This window comes from Oryx dammah, unplaced genomic scaffold, assembly GCF_014754425.2.
Source record: "Oryx dammah isolate SB20612 unplaced genomic scaffold, SCBI_Odam_1.1 HiC_scaffold_18, whole genome shotgun sequence".
In the NCBI taxonomy this organism is placed as follows: domain Eukaryota; kingdom Metazoa; phylum Chordata; class Mammalia; order Artiodactyla; family Bovidae; genus Oryx; species Oryx dammah.
In genome coordinates, this window is record NW_024070202.1 from 91,023,928 (window position 1) to 91,041,505 (window position 17,578).

At 38.6% G+C, this 17,578-nt stretch overlaps 1 protein-coding gene across 1 annotated transcript in view; it reads right to left on the reverse strand.

Annotated features, from left to right (window-relative positions):
• The window catches only part of GRM8 (glutamate metabotropic receptor 8), an 866,927-nt gene that overhangs the window by 100,075 nt on the left and 749,274 nt on the right, over positions 1-17,578 (reverse strand). The window contains exon 8 of the mRNA XM_040259569.1: positions 15,676-16,611. Within this exon, the coding sequence (XP_040115503.1) occupies positions 15,676-16,611 (936 nt within the window). The remainder of the gene's footprint in view (positions 1-15,675; positions 16,612-17,578) is intronic.

Genomic DNA, 17,578 nt, shown 5'->3' on the forward strand with positions numbered 1-17,578 from the left:
CACCTGCAATGTGGGAGACCTGGGTTCGATCCCTGGGTTGGGAAGATCCCCTGGAGAAGAGAAAGGCTACCCACTCCAGTATTCTGGCCTGGAGAATTCCATGGGCTGTATAGTCAAGGGGTTGCAGAGTTGGACACGACTGAGTGACTTTCACTTTCACTCTCTTTATTTAAGGAGAATTGAAGGATCAACTAGCCCATCTATTTTAAAATTCAGCTTTTAAAATAAATTTCCTGATGGCCCCTCCAAGGCCTGTTTCAAGTCCTTATGCTAACTTTAGGTTTAGAAATTTATTGAGATTTCTGTAGTAATAATAATTTGTATCTCTTGAGCTGTGCTTTCCCTCTTTTAATTTCTCTATAAATCAGATTCATTCAACATTTATTTTTCAGGATTTTCTCAAATTGTTTTATCTAATGTTGGCTCCAAAAATATATAGACATACCTTGTTTTACTGATCTTTGTTTCATTCAAGTTGCAGATACTGCATTTTTTAGAAACTGAAGGTTTGTGGCAACCCTGTATCAAATAAGTAAATTGGCACCATTTTTCCAACAGCAATTTCTCATTTCATGTCTCTGTGTCACATTTTGGTAATTTTTACAATATTTTAAACTTTTTCACTATTATTTTTTATGGTGATCTATGATGTTACTTTTTTAATTGTCTTACATCATGAACTACATCTGCATAAGACAGTCAATTTATATAGATACATGTATGTGTCTTACCCCTTCATGGATCACGCTCTTGTCGTGACAAAGGGGCTTGTGTAACTCAGTGAAGCAAACCATGCCATGCATGGTCACCCAAGAAGGACAGGTCATATTAAAGAGTTCTACAAAATATTGCACACTGGAGGAGGAAATAGCAAACCACTCCAATAATCCTGCCTGGAGAGCCCTATAAACAGTATGAAAAAAGGCAAAAAGATATGACATCAGAAGATGAGTCCCTGAGGTCAGAAGATTTCCAATATGTTACTGGGGAAGGAAGGACAATTACTAATAGAGCCAGAAAAAATTAAGCAGGTGAGCAAAAGCAGAAATGACACTCAGTTGTGGACATGTCTGGTGGTGGAAGTCAGGTCCAATGTTGTAAAGAACAATATTGCATAGGAATCTGGAATGTTAGGTTCATGAATCAAAATAAATTGGACACAGTCAAGCAGGAGAAGGCAAAATTGAGTAGTGATGACTTAGGAATAGGAACAGACAAATTTAATTCAGATGACCATTATATCTACTACTGTGGGCAAGAATCACTTAGAAGAAATGAGTAGTCCTCATAGTCAGCAAAGAATCCAAAATGCAGTACTTGGGTGCAATCCCCAAAATTATTTCAGTTTGTGTCCAAGGCAAACCATTTAACAACAAAGTAACCCAAGTCTATGCCCCAATCATTGATGATGAAGAATCTGAAGTTGACCAGTTCTATGAAGACCAACAACACCTTCTAGAACTAAGACCATAAAAAGTGCTGTTTTCATCATAGGGGGATTGGAATGCAAAAGTACAAGGTGGAGAAATATCAGAATAAAAGGCAAGTTTGGCCTTAGAGTACAAAATGAAGCAGAGGAAAGGCTAACAGAGTTTTCTCAAGAGAATATGCCAGTCATAGCAAACACCCTTTTTCCAACAAATCAAGAGATGACTCTACACATGGACATCACCAGGAGGTCAATACTGAAATCAGAGTGATTATGTTCTTTGCAGTCAAAGATGGAGAAGCTCTACGTAGTCAGGAAAAACAAGACCTGGGGCTGACTGTGGCTCATATCAAGAGCTCCCTATTTCAAGATTCAGGCTTAAATTGAAGAAAGTTGGGAAAACCTTAGGCCATTCATGTATGATCTAAGCCAAATCCCTTACAGTGGATGTAATGAATAGATTGAAAGGATTAGATCTAGACAGAATAACTAAAGAAATATGGATGTAGGTTCATAAGATTGTACAGGAGGCAGTGACTAAAATCATACCAAAGAAAAAGAAATGCAAGAAGACAAAGTGGTTGTCTGAGGCTTTACAAATAGTGGAGAAAAGAAAGAGAAGTGAAAGGCAAGGGAGAAAGGGAAAGATATACCCAACTGAAAGCAGACTTCTAGAGAATAGCAAGGAGAGATAAGAATGCCTCCTTAAATGAACAAAACACATAAATAGAGAAAAACAATAGAATAGGAAGGACTGGAGAGCTTTTCAATAAAACTTGAGATATCAAAGGAACATTTCATGTAAGGATGGGCATGATAAAGGACGGAAATGGTAAGAACATAACAGAAGCAGAAGAGATTAAGAGGTAGCAAGAATACACAGAAGAACTATACAAAAAAAAAAAAAAAAAGGTCTTAATAATAACCACAATTGGTGGTCACTCACCTAGAGCAAGACATCCTGTAGTGTGAACTCAAGTGGGCATTAGAAAGTATTATTATAAACAAAGCTAGTGGAGGTGATGGAATTCCAGTTGAGTTATTTCAAATCCTAAAAGAGGATGCTGTTAAAGTGCTGTACTCAATGTTTCAGCCAATTTGGAAACCTCAGCACTGCCACATGGAACTGCAAAATGTCATTTTGCATTCCAATCCCAAAGAATGTCAATGCAAAGAATGTTCAAACTACTGTATAATTGTGCTCATTTCACATGTTAGCACATTTATGCTTAAAATCCTTCAAACTAGGCTTCAGCAGTGTATGAAGTGAGAATTTCCAGATGTACAAACTGGATTTAGAAAAGGTAGAGTAATCGGAGATCAAATTGTCAACATTCGTTGGATCATGGAGAAAGCAAGGGAGTTGAGAAAAATATCTACCTCTGCCTCATTGACTACACTAAACCCTACGACAGTGTGGATCACAACAAACTGTGGAAAATTCTTAAAGAGATGGGAGTACCAAACCACTTCACCTGTCTCCTAAGAAACCTGTACGCAGGTCAAGAAACAACAGATAAAACCAGATATGGAACAACTAATTGGTTCAATATTGGCAAAGAGTATGACAAGGCTGTAAATTGCCACCATGTTTATTTAACTTATATGCAGAGTACATCATAGGAAATGCTGGGCTGGATGAATCACAAGCTGGAATCAAGACTGAGAGAAATATCAACAACCTCAGATATGCAATGATACCACTCTAATGGCAGAAAGTAAAAAGGAACTAACAAGCCTCTTGATGAGGATGAAAGAGGAGAATGAAAAAGCTGGCTTGAAACTCAACATTAAAAAATTAAGATCATGACATCTAGTCCCATAATTTCATGTCAAATAGTAAGGGGGGAAAGAGGAAGCAGTAACAGATTGTATTTTCTTAGACTCCAAAATCACTGTGGATGGTGACTCCAGCCATGAAATAAAAAGATGCTTGCTCCTTTGAAGGAAAGCTACGACAAACTTGACAGCATATTAAAAAGCAGAGACATCATTTTTCCAATAAAGTTCTGAACAGTCAAAGCTATGATTTTTCCAGAAGTCATGTATAGATTTGAGAATTGGACCATAAAAAAGGCTGTTTGTTGAAGAATCAATGCTTTTGAATTGTGGTGTGAGAAAAGACTCTTGAGAGTCCCTTGGACTGCAGTGAGAACAAACCAATCAATCCTAAAGGAAATCAACTCTGCATATTCATTGGAAAGATTGTTGCTGAATCCAAAGCTCCAATACTTTGTCCACCTAATGGGACAAGCCAACTTACTGGAGAAAACTCTGATGCTAGGAAGGATTGATGGCAAAAGGAAAAGGGGGTGGAAGAGGATGAAATGGTTAGATAGCATCACCGACTCAATGTATATGAATTTGAGTAGACTCTGGGAGACAGTGGAGGACAGAGGAGCCTGTTGTGCTGTCGTTCACGGGGTGGCAGAGTCAGAGAGGATTTAGCGACTGAACAATAATAATATGTCTGACTGCTTCACCTACAAGGTCAGCTATTCTCCTATTTTTTTCCTTCTCCTTGGACTTTCCTATTCCATGAGATACAACAATACTGAAATTAGGCCAATTAATAATCTTATAATGGCCTCTACATGATCAAGTGAAAGGAAGAGTTGCAAATCTCCCACTTTAAATCAAGCTAGAAATACAATACTTTGGCCACCTGATGGGATAAGCCAACTTGTTGGAAAAGACCCTAATGCTGGGAAAGATTGAAGGCAGGAGGAGGACAAGATGGTAGAGGATGAAATGGTTGGATGGCATCACCAACTCAATGGACATGAGTTTGAGCAAAGTCTGGGAGATAGTGAAGGACAGGGAAGCCTGATGCGGTGGTGCAGTCCATGGGGTTGCAAAGAGTCAGACATGAATGAATGACTGAACAACAACAAGAAATATAAACCTAGTGAGGAAGGTGTGTCAGAAGTCTAGACAGGTCAAAAGTAGGTCTCTTATGCTAAGCAATTCGCGAAGTTTCGAATGCAACAGAAAAATTCTTGAAGGAAATTAAAATGCTACTCCAGTGGATACATAAATGAAAAGAAAGTGAAACAGCCTAATTACTGATAGGGAAAAAGTTTTTGTGGCCTCCATAGAAAATCAAATTAGCCACAACATTCCCTTAAACCAAGGCCTAATTCAGAGCAAGTTTCTAACTCTCTTATATTCATTTAATACTCAGAGAAGTAAGGAAGCTGCAGAAGGAAAGTTTGAAGATAGCACAGGCTGGTGCATGAGGTGTAAGGAGAGAAGTCATCTCCATAACATCAAGTGCAAGATGAAGCACCAAGTACTGATGTAGAAACGGTAGTACTTTATTCTGAAGATCCATCTAAGATAATTAATAAAGATGGCTACATAAAAAAAAAAAAAACACATTTTCAGTGTCGACAAAACAACCTTATATTGGAAAATGTCATCTAGGTCTTTCATAACTAGAGACATGAAGTCAATGCCTGACTTTAAAGCTTCAAAGCACATACTGACTCTCTTGTTAAGTACTAATGCAGTTGGTGACTTTAATTTGAAGCCAATGCCCATTTGCCATTGTAAAAATCCTTAAGAATTATGCTAAATTTACTCTGCCTGTGCTCCATAAATAGAACAAAGTCTGGATGACAGAAAATCTGTTTACAGCATGTTTTATTGAATATTAAGCAGATTATAGAGACCCACTGCTCAGAAACAAAGATTCCTTTGAAAATATTACTGCTCATTGACAATAAACCCGGTCACCCAAGAGCTCTGATGGAGATGTACAATGATTATTATGTTAATTAATGTTATTTTCTTGCCTGCTAACACGACATCCACTCTGCAACCCATGAATCAAGGAATTATTTTGAGTTTCAAGTCTTATTCCCTGACTTCCCTGGTGGCTCAGACAGTAAAGTGTCTGCCTACAATGTGGGAAACCCGGGTTCGATCCCTGGGTCAGGAACATCCTCTGGAAAAGGAAATAGCAACCCACTCCCAGTACTCTTGCCTGGAAAATCCCGTGGACAGAGGAGCCTGGTAGTCTACAGTCCATGGGGCTGCAAAGAGTTGGACATGACTGAGTGACTAAACTTTCACTTTCTTATTATTTAAGAAATATATTTTATATAAAAATATAACCACAATGAGGTGCCATTTCACACCAGTCAGAATGGCTGCGATCCAAAAGTCTACAAGCAATAAATGCTGGAGAGGGTGTGGAGAAAAGGGAACCCTCTTACATTGTTGGTGAGAATGCAAACTAGTATAGCCACTATAGAGAACAGTGTGGAGATTCCTTAAAAAACTGGAAATAGAACTGCCATATGACCCAGCAATCCCACTGCTGGGGATACACACTGAGGAAACCAGAATTGAAAGAGACATGTGTACCTCAGTGTTCATCGCAGCACTGTTTATAATAGCCAGGACATGGAAACAACCTAGATGTCCATCAGCAGGTGAATGGATAAGAAAGCTGTGGTACATATACACAATGGAGTATTACTCATCCATTAAAAAGGATACATTTGAATCAGTTCTAATGAGGTGGATAAAACTGGAGCCTATTATACAGAGTGAAGTAAGCCAGACAGAAAAACACCAATACAGTATAATAACACATATATACGGAATTTAGAAAGATGGTAAGGATAACCCTGTATGCGAGACAGCAAAAGAGACACAGATGTAGTGAACAGTCTTTTGGACTCTGTAGGAGAGGGCGAGAGTAGGATGATTTGGGAGAATGGCATTGAAACATGTATATTATCATATATGAAACAAATCGCCAGTCCAGGTTCAATGCCTGATACAGGATGCTCGGGGCTGGTGCACTGGGATGACCTTGAGGGATGGGATGGGGAGGGAGGTGGGAGGGTTGTTCAGGATGGGGAACACATGTACACCTGTGGCGGATTCATGTCAATGTATGGCAAAACCACTACAATTTTGTAAAGTAATTAGCCTCCAATTAAAATAAATACATTTATATTTTAAAAAATAAATATATTTAATGAGGCTACAGCTGCCGTAGATAATAATTCTTCTAATGCATCTGGAAAAAACAAATTGATAAGCTTCTGTAAAGGACCACCGTAGATACCATCAAGAACATTTATGATTTATGGGAATAGGTCAAAATACCAACGTTAAGAGGAGTATGGAAGAAGTTGGTTCCAATTCTCACAGAAGAATTGGAGGTGTCCAAGACTTCAGTGGAGAAAATAGCTAGAGATGAGGTGGATATAGCAAGAGCAGTGGAATTAGAAGTGGGGCCTGTCTTTGACTTTGGTACTGAAACTGAAGTCTTCATATACTCAAGAATCTTAACAGCTTGTATTGGACATATTTTCTTTTTAGGACTGAAGGAAAATTCTCCCACTTTTGAGTCATTCTTTTATGCCATTTCTATAAAATTGCATGTGATTTTATAAATGCTTTTAAAAGATGTTGTTCTGTAAATATTTAATATTCTGCTATTTTGATTTTGAATTGTAAATGTCAAGTATTCTGTTTTGGGTTTTTTTATGTTATACTTTGTTAAAAAGGAAAAAATGTATTTTTTTTAGTCATGTACATGACTAAATTTAATGTACTGAAAATAAAAATTAAGGAAAAAAAAAACAGAAATGGAGCCTGAAGAGGTGAATGAATTGCTGCACTCTTACAATAAAACTTTAATGGCTAAGGAGTTGTTTCTTATGGATGAGCAAAGAAAGTGGTTTCTTAAATAGGATCTGGTCTTAGTGAAGATGCTGTGAAGCTTGTTGAAATGACAGCAAAAGATTTAGAATATTACATAAATTCAATTGATAAAATACCAGTAGGGTTTGAGAGGATTGACTCCCATTTTGAAAGAAGTTCTACCCTGGATTAAATGCTATCAAACAGCATTGAAAGAAAGAGTCAGTCAATGAGGCAAATTTCACTGCTGTCTTATTTTAAGAAATTGCCATAGCCTACCCCCCAACTTTCATCAGCCACTACCTTGATCATCCAGCAGCCCTTAGCATCAAAGCAAGACCTTCTACCAGCCAAAAGACATGATTAGCCCAAGGCTCAGATGACAGCATTTTTTAGCCATAAAATACTTTTAATTAAGTAATAAACATTTTTTTAGATATGACAATATTGCAAAGATAATAGTCTATAGTATAAACAGAACCTTTATATGCACAAACAAAAAAAGAAAAATCTAGGTGACGTGCTTTATTGTGTTATTTGCTTTATTGTGGTGGTCTGGAACTAAATCCACAATATCTCAGAAAAGGTAATGATCTCTCTGTCTCCCTCCGCCTCTCTCTCCTTTCTCTCTCCCATCTCTCTTTTCTTCCTTTATTTTAGTTTCCTTTTCTTTCCTTCTTTTTTTTTCATTTCATTATCACCTTAGAGGAAATATATATATATATATTTGTGGCAGGTAATATCTTGAACCAGAAACTAGACTATTTTTTGATATTTCTTTAAATGATGCACATAAGTAAGTCTGCTTTGCCTTTGCTTTAAATAGCCTGGAATTTATACTAATATTTGGTTAACTATTTCTCTGCACTATGAGGTGGATGGTACCAATCCATGTGATACTGCATTTAGAGATTGTAAAAAACTTCCCAACATAAAAATGGATATATGGTTACAGCCAAAAGGAACTATTTGCTTGCAATCTGCTCTTCCTGGCACCCTGTGTGCTCCATGAGATATAAGCAGCTACTGAATCATGGAAAATGCAATTTGAAGTTACATAAGTAAATTAGTCACTGCATTCTGTACCATCAACAGTCTGGGTTGTCATTAAAGTTCTGCCTATAGAGAAAAAATAAGTCTATTTGTATGGCATTCCTGTTAAACATTTTGAAATAAAGTCATGGTCACTATATCTCAGAAAATATTCACATTTGGGCCTAAATCAAATCTAGTTCTCCAGCACTTCAAAGATATTAAGAAAGCTAAACCATTTTAGTGAGATATGCAAGCTTGAAGACTAAATTCCCAGGTTGACTATTTAAGTGTTAATAATTTATTGTAATGGACATAGAAAATTCAAATTTTTATAAACTCAATTTCAATTAAAAAAGAGAGAGATTGAGGTGCAAATCTCACCAATAGCCAAATGCTTAAATTAAGTAGCCTCAAACCACACAGCTTCTTCTAAGCCACCCAAAAAAGTGGGATCATGGAATCTAGGCTAGGTTCATTGTGCAAATATTTCTTTTTGCCATCTAATAATATAGGTACCCCTACAATGAGTTTCCTTACATGTCTAAGTTGGTAATATTTTGCAGCAGTAATATGCAGAACAAACCGGCGGCGGGGGGGTGGGGGGGGTAGTAAGCCTGGCCAAGGCAGTCTTCTCTAGAAGGGCTACTTAACAGGCTTGCTTATATTGCGCCTTGGGGCTTCCCGGGTGGTGGTACTGGTAAAAAACCTGCCTCCCAGTGCAGGAGACATAAGAGAGGTGAGTTCGATCCCTGGGTTGGGAAAATCCTCTGGATTGAGCCACTAGGATTTTCCCAACCCAAGGGATACTGGAGGAGGGCATAGCAACCCACTCCAGTGTTCATGCCTGGAGAATCCCATGGACATAGGAGCCTGGCGGGCTACAGTCCATGGGGTTGCACAGAGTCAGACAGGAGCAAAGCAACTTAGCACACACAGTGTGCCTTAGAATCGCCTTAATTTCCTTTCTTTCTTCTATATCTTCACAAGTATATCATTTTTACTGAGTGTATAAAGTGTGTGTTAGTCACTCAGTCGTGTCTGACTCTCTGTGACCCATGGACTGTAGCCTGCCAGGCTCCTCTGTCCATGGAATTTTCCAGGCAAGATCACTGGAGTGGGTTGCCATTCTCTTCTCCAGGGGATCCACCCAACCCAGGGATCGAACTCGGGTCTCCCGCATTGCAGGGCAAATTCTTAACAGACTGAGCCACTAGGAAATGCATAAATGAGTAACCATAAATGTTTTCCTTTCCAGCCTTTTTTGTTTGTTTCTCTTTTTTTTTTTAATTTTTTTTTCCTTTCAGAGTTGGTTGTAACAAGCTGGTATGATTAATCTTGATTAGACAGAATCTCCCATAATACCTGAAATTGTTCTGTAACATGGGACACTGTGAAAGCTTTAAAGGAATCAGCTTCAAATGACTGTAAGTGAACAAGGAAAGAAAACTCTGTAAAGTTAATGATAATTGCAGACACACAAGATGGATACTGATCACTATTTTCCTTCCTTTCTTTCCACAGAAATAGAGAAAAAGTTAGGAGACAGTTATAGTTGGTCTGATCTCTGAAAATTACTTCCATTGCTGTCTAGGTTATATTGACACTCTTACCCCAGGTTTTCAGGCTTTTCTTTTCTCATCTGTATTACTTCTCAAAGTAGGGACTTTATTATTGTTTTCAGAACCACCTCACACTGCTCTTGTTAGAGTTATTCACTTTTCAGTTTTAACCCAAGTATTTCAGCAACCACTTTCTGATGACATTTGCCTTTCTTCTAGTATTTTCTGCTGAATATATGAAAGCAGTTACATATTGCCTCAGAGCAACAACACTCTCTTCTCTCCCTTCCTAGTCCTGAAGATTCTTGTGTCTGTTTTTAACTTCTGTAATCTTGTGTGATTTACCCTCAGGCAAGCCCCTGTGTTTGAAAAAGCACATCTGGTTGGGCTGCTCCACAGACATGGTCTAAATGGCTGGAGAACTTAATGCAGTTATCTGGATAATTTTAAATGCATTTAATCATTAAACAAATATTTCTGGAGAACCCATTCCAAGCCCAGTTTTATGCTAGGTGTCAAGGATATGATAGTGAACAAGATTAAATATGATTTCTGCCCTCATGAAATACAGCCAACTTCTTTTGATTGCCTATTATGTGCTAAATACATCTTGTGACTCATAGCATGTAACTCTCAGCGAAACTACCATGCTTGTGCATGTGCTGAGTCACTTCAGTAGTGTCCAACTCTTTGCAACCCTATGGACTGTAGCCTGCCAGACTCCTCTGTCCATGAGGTTCTCCAGGCAAGAATACTGGAGTGGGTTGCCGTGCCCTCCTCAAAACTACCATGAGGTATCTATTAATACAAAAACATACCATAATGAGATGAGAGGATTTTTTAAGTCAGTCATCTTCCTGCCCTTTCCTAGATGGTATGAAGTCAAGTCTGCTTTAGTTTGTGAATAGAGCTGGGCACAGATGGCAGGCGAATGCTTCATGTTGCTTCATATCTGGATTTGTATTCTCCAGGGAATGTATTGCTATCTGCACAAATGGAGCCACTTCACTGCATTTTCTCAGCTAATTCAGCAGAGCTTCAGAATTTGAACCCACATCCTCCCACTCCAGAGTTCACATTCTTTCTGTCTCCACTCATCCACCTCTGCACCCCTGCACTCTTCTGCTCTTATCAACAGATTGAGTGAAAGCATAAGGGAGATGCTTTGTCATGCAAAAAGCATCTGGGAAAACAACATAAATTATCCTTTGATTTGTGCATTTTAGACAGAACTAAGGACATCTTTAAGAATTCCTTTTTATATTTCTCCCTAATTATTTAGCAGTCCTATATCACAATAAGTGATACTGATAAAACCTTTTAAAGAAAGGCATTTGGCCCATCATTCAAGGAAAAATATTTTTCAGGAAAAAAAGTTATAATGGGAATCACAATATGATCACTATATAACATTACCATTATGTCATACTCTAACTTAAATAATAAAATAATAAGCAAGCACTTTTATTATTATATTATGTTATTAATGTGCAAGGAAGTCACTCCATTCCCTCATTCAACAGGCATTTGTTGAGAGCATATTACACGAATGTAATGTGTAATGTTAAGAGATGTATTCATTCAGATACACACCAGACAGACACAAGTTGCCCTCCATGAACTAATAAAGGGTGACATTTGAAGGTGAGAAGAGGAAATAAAGGGGTGAATGTGAGTAGATGGAGGGGTCTAACATGACATCAGGTTTCTGACTTAGGCTACTAGATAGAGGCTGCACGACTCATCCTGGTGAAGGAAGAAAGGTTGGTTCAGGATATATGGGCTGTTTGACATTTTGGAGCTTTATTTTCTTTCCTGTCTCTAGGGTGTTTTGTTTTGTTTCCACCCTATGCTCTGGTTGAAGCACTGTGCTCCTTGGAGCTTGGCAGTGTCATAACCTTTGTCTGATTATATAGGCTTTATGAACCCAATTAGAGATGGTAAAATATGTATTTAAGAGATTTCTGCCATCCTAACAACCCTAGACCACCCTTGAGTATTCTCTTCCTGACTATTGCATTAATTATATTTTTAATTTTTGTCTTTTCAACCTAATTATGAAAGTTCACATTGGTCCCTGTCCATGCTTCAATGTCTCCGGCCCTCCCCTCAGGCTGATTTTTATAGAAAAAAAAAAGTGTACTTAAAATATGATTTAGTAGAATGCAGCACTAGGTACAAAGCTAATAAATGATGTCACTAACATATATTAGGAAAAAATATGATTCATCTTGATTTTAAAATCTGAAAGAAAAAGAATGTGGGGAAATTTAAATGATGTTTTGTCATTGAATGAAGATATACTTTAGAGAGCTTTTTGTCCTCATGAATGCTACAAAAATCCCTTTATAACTTGATTTTACTCAGAGGTTTTCTAAAACATCTGTTTAAATTATTCAACTAATTTTGCTTTTTATTCCTACTTCTGTAATAATTTCAGAGAGATCTATGTGGCTAGATGGGTTTTCTCCTATAGATATGCCTCCATGAAACAGAATTCAATGCATAGCATGTTAGTGTTAGTAGCTCAGTTGTGTCTGACTCTTTGCAACCCTGACTGTAACCCATCAGGCTCCTCTGTCCATGGAATTTTACAGGCAAGAATACTGGAGTGGGTTGTCATTTCCAGTATTCAAAGCATACGGGAAGAAATTTTGCTCTTCTGCTATCTTCCACATTATAAATTCTGTGTCACAGGATGCATAGCTCTCTTTTGGCTTTCTCATCTCACATCTGACTCCTCACCATCTCCCCCTGCCCTTGAGCCTGATTTTCTCCTGCCCTTGAGCCTGGCACTTGCTGGAGCTGGCAGGCGTCAGACAGCATCGGCTGGGAGCCAGGCTGGGCCTTTGTACAGGGAAGGCTCTGGGAAGCAGACTGACATGGCTCAATAATTAGCACAATGCTGGATACAACGCTCAATAAGGATCTGCTGAATTAATGGCTGTATATGCTGCCTGACTGTTGCAAACACTTCAAGCCGATAACATGGAGTTAACTGGCTGAGCATTATAAATGAGAGTGGAGAACTGACCCACTCTTTGGTCTTCCAAAGTCAATAAAACTTAGAGAAAGCCTGCCTTTAGGGATATAAATGTTTTATTCACTTTTAATATCTATGTCAGTAATGCAAAAAAAAAAAACAGTTTCAAACATTTTGTGTATTGTTTTGAATAATTAGAGATACTTTGACAGAGAATAGCAGGAAGCAAATTTGAATGTGAAGTGTTAGGATGACACATAAGTGTATTATACAAAATACTTCAGTAGTAAATCTCAGCTACTTATCATATAATAATTCTTGATGTAGAGCTGGTCTAAATTAAGCATCTCCAAGCCTAACTAAACAATTTGAGCACTTTCCAATGTTCTGAAAACTCCTAAAATTAGTGTTTCCTCCTGATTGCTTCAGTCATCTCCACATTCAATCATATTATCAATACAAATAAATTCCAATTAGCATATTTTATAAATTGGTCTTACATTGTGCTTCTTTGACTTACTATGATTCCACAAAGCTAAAAGAGTAAAGGGTATTCTGGCTAGCTAGTATTCAGTCATCTCTCTGGAGGCACTGATACATCCATAAGTATGTACATCAACTCCAGGTTCTTGGATGGAGTGGTACAACTCCCATAGTCCCCGCAGCACTGGGCAGCCTCCACCCCCTGACTTGTTCATTGTGTCCATTTCATCCTGAAACATCTCTTACTGTCTCCACCACTGTTCCTCAGGGGACACCTGCAACTCTGCAGAATTTCTGATCTGAGATTCAGTGGTCATTTTTTTTTTTCAATTACCTTTAAAAAAAAAACCTAGTATGATCCGTGTTTGAATTACTATGAAGGTGTTCAATAGCTTGATGTAGGACCATGATTTTATTTATTCTAAAAATCAAGTCACTGAAAGAGTTCTCTGAATAGAAATAACATCTTATATGCACTTACATTTGCTTCCCCAAGCCCTTGAAGTCACAACATGAAAAGTAAAAGCAGGCTGTCATTTATAAAATGTAAAGGGAGTGAAAGCAAAAAAAAAAGGCGGGGGGGAGTTAGATGTCAGAGCTCAGGAGATTTTGTTTGGTTATGTATTTATTGTTGGGCTTCCCTGGTGGCTCAGTGGTAAAGAATTTGCGTTCCAGTGCAGAAGACAAAGGTTCAATCCCTGATCGGGGAAGATCCCACATGTTGTGGACCTACTGGGTTCCCCCTACGCCACAACTATTGAGCCTGTGCTCTAGAGTCCAGGAGCCACAACTACTGATGTTCATGTGCCCAGAGCCTGTGCTCCGCAACAAGAAAAGCCACCACGATGAGAGGTTTGCTACCACAACTAGAGAGTCGCCCCTACTCACGGCAACTATAGAAGAGTCCGAGCAACAACAAAGACCCAGCACAGCGGAAAAAAGTTTGTTGCCCACAAGAAAGCAAAATAAACTATCTCTGGCTTTCTCTAGGTAAAACAATATATTTTAAAAAGAAGTATATATTCAAACACAAATACAAGTACCACTTAAATTGATATTATTAATAATTCACATAATGTGGACATTTCCAGACCCTGAAAAATGTTTTTCCCGACTAGTCCAACTAACCATGTCCAAACAGATCTAATAAACTTTGAGAGACACAAATTTCTTCCTAAGTAAAATTTACAAGTTTGATCCTAATCGATTCCCATTTGCATATGCCAAAACATCATGTTTTCTAGTTGTTAGTTTTAGAGCCCCAAACTGTCTTACTTTACTTTCCTGCCATTTTCAAGGACTTCCATCAGATCAGTCAAGTCAAGAAAGGTCACAGGTCTGGAACCCACGGCAAAGTTGCTCTACTTACTGGTGCATTTGCTGAAGTACGTTTTTTATCTTTCAAAGTTGAAGACCACATTGATTGAGTAAGGGATGAATGCTCATACTAATGAGCTCTCCATGCTCTTGTTGAGTATTTTTTCTGTGAACTAGTTGAAATTTTAAGAGTTTTGCAGGACCTTACTTGGAATGTTAGAACCCAGGGAATAAAATCGCCACTCCCACTCCCACCGCAGATGTTTTGACTTCCTCATGACTTCAAATGATGGAGAATGGAACAATCTTTACATCTTTACACCAAGAGAAGAACTTTCTTGTATATATTTAAGACTGAAGAGCTATCCCTTTAGAACGGTAGCATTTGCCTTTGTTTTATAAGCTGTCTGTCTCCGGCACACCACCCAAACCTTGAATTCATGGTTAACATTAATCCTCTGTACATAGATACATATACATCCAGTTCAGCACATATTTCCTTTCAAACACAGATGTTCTTTACATGCAGTGTTTTATATGGAGAAGTTTATGGAAGATTAGTAGCAAAATAAAATGATTTTGGAAAATTCAAATGATCTTCAACTTCTAAAAAAATATAAACTGTATTATATAATTATCCATTGCTTCTTAAACCCTCCCCACCACCCTCCACATATGGAAAAATGATAAGAATGGAGACTAAAGAGACATAGTAAGATGGTTCAGATTGAACTAAGCCATTTAATTTCTTTGTATTGTTGAAGTTTGCTTCTATAATTAAAACCATCATGATTATTAAGAAATAGCTTTCTTTCAGAGTCACATTAGAACCAGAAAAGGAGGCATTTGTCATGCATTGAGATAGCTCTGGCATAGCTCACTCCTCTGAATCATGTCTGCCCTTTTCCCTTTCTCTTTTCACATTTGGAAAACAACATCTATGTTAGTTGATAACAGAGCTGGAAGAAAGGACCAAGAAAGTGATGTGAACTCTGTCAATCTTCAGCCTCACCAAGAAAACACGTTAAAGTGTTTTTCATGGAAAATCAGCTTCAGTCTACAAATATTCAGAGCAAAGTGACCTTGAATATATATAACACACCAGGATTCTTGGAAGAAGATAAGTGAGCCAAAGAGAAAGAAGGGGAAACATCCTAAAGAAAGAAATTAAATCCAGGAAAACGATTGGCAAATGCATTTCTTACCTTTTCTGCTGACTGGGCTGTACCAAAAAAGATGGGGATGAAAGCTAACCAAATGATGCAGGTGGTATACATGGTAAATCCAATAGGTTTGGCTTCATTGAAAGTCTCTGGAACTCCTCTTGTTTTAATGGCATAGACAGTACAAGTAACCATCAAGAGAATACTGTACCCCAGTGAACAAATGAGCGAGAGATCAGAGATGTCACACTTGAGCACCCCCCTGGCGTTCTCCGGATCTAGAGTCCTCTGTTCTCCATAGTCTATGATAATGTGTGGTGGGTCCACAACAAACCAGACACACACTCCCAGGAGCTGGATGGAGATCAGGCTGAAGGTGATCACCAGCTGGGATGCAGGACTGATAAACTTAGGTGCTGTGACAGATTTCTTCCCCTGCTCGAATATTCGGTGGATTCGGTTTGTTTTGGTCAGGAGCGCTGCATAGCTGAAACACATGCCGAGTCCTAGGAAGATCCGCCGGAAGGAGCAGATGATGGTATCTGGTGCTGCAATCATCAAAAAGGTGATTGAATAACAGAGAAAAATCCCCGTGAGGAGCACGTAACTAAGTTCGCGGCCCGAAGCCCGCACGATAGGCGTGTCGTTATAGCGGACAAAGGTCACGATCACAAAGGTGGTGGCGATGATTCCCAAGATGGCAACAAACACGGGCACCACCGCCCAGGGAGAATGCCACTCGAGTTTGATGATGGGGATAAGCTGGCAGCCTGTGCGGTTGACGTTGGGTCTCTGATCCAAAGGGCAGAGTTCACAGGACAGCTCATCTACCTGGTAGTTGTAACCTTCACAGCGCTCGCAGTGCCAGCAGCAAGGGACTCCTTTCACCGTCTTCTTCCTCTCACCGGGCTTACAGGGCAGGCTGCAGACCGACGCCGGGTGAGTGTGCTCTCTATCGGCCCAGTGCATGTCTTCCACCTGCGGGTATAAAATATTAATGAGCCTTCCATTTTCCCCCATTTATAATATCCTAATCCCAGCCACAGGTTTGTAATAGATCACTGAATGCTGACAGGACAGCTTACCGTAATAAAAGCCCAGAGTTTCTTTCCCTGACTTTATGAAAGTATTAAATGATTGGGGCCAATAAATCATTCACATCATCAACTTGATGAGTGTCATTAGTTTCCATTTACCTCCTTGATTTTGACCAATCTGACATTTGGAGAAAGATGCATTGATCCAAACAGCTTTAAAATGGAAAAAAAAAAAAAAAAGTCCCATGGAAAGAAACCTGTTAGAGCTAAACTCAGATATAAATGCCCTGAAATACTGGCTAGGATATAAATACACATATAAACAATGAATCAAGTTTTTCTACCATATTTGGGGAAATTCAAATCTCACTGTGTCACTTTTGAAAGGAAATGGCAAAACTAGCTACTTTAATCTCTGACACTCCTCGTGTGTCCATAGTGACAACTATATGAATGGTTTTGCCTCTGTTTAATATTCAAATTCACTTATTCCCCTCAGCCTTGCATTTTCACATTGCGGAAAAGACCATGCTGAGTGAGACAGCTTGATGATGATGTTTCCATTGAACAAAAGTAGGCTTAAAGCAGTGAAATTGATACAAATGAGTGCGATTCCCTTAGGATTTCTGTGTCAAGGCCTTAGGGTTCTATCTCACTCTTTGAATTAGACCATAGAATATCTCTATTAAAACAAAAGTGTTATTTTAAAGGAATTTTGCCAGTCATTGACCCCTTACCTTAAATTGCTTTACTAAAGGTTCTGGACCCAATTCCAATGTGGGGGACAGGGCAAAAGGGCTTTCCTAAAGCACAAAGAAATTCTGGAGCACTAGCTGTTTGTCTATAAGTCAAATCAATTCTGACACCATCTACCTGGAAATAGTATCAAATCTCACAAATGCTATAGG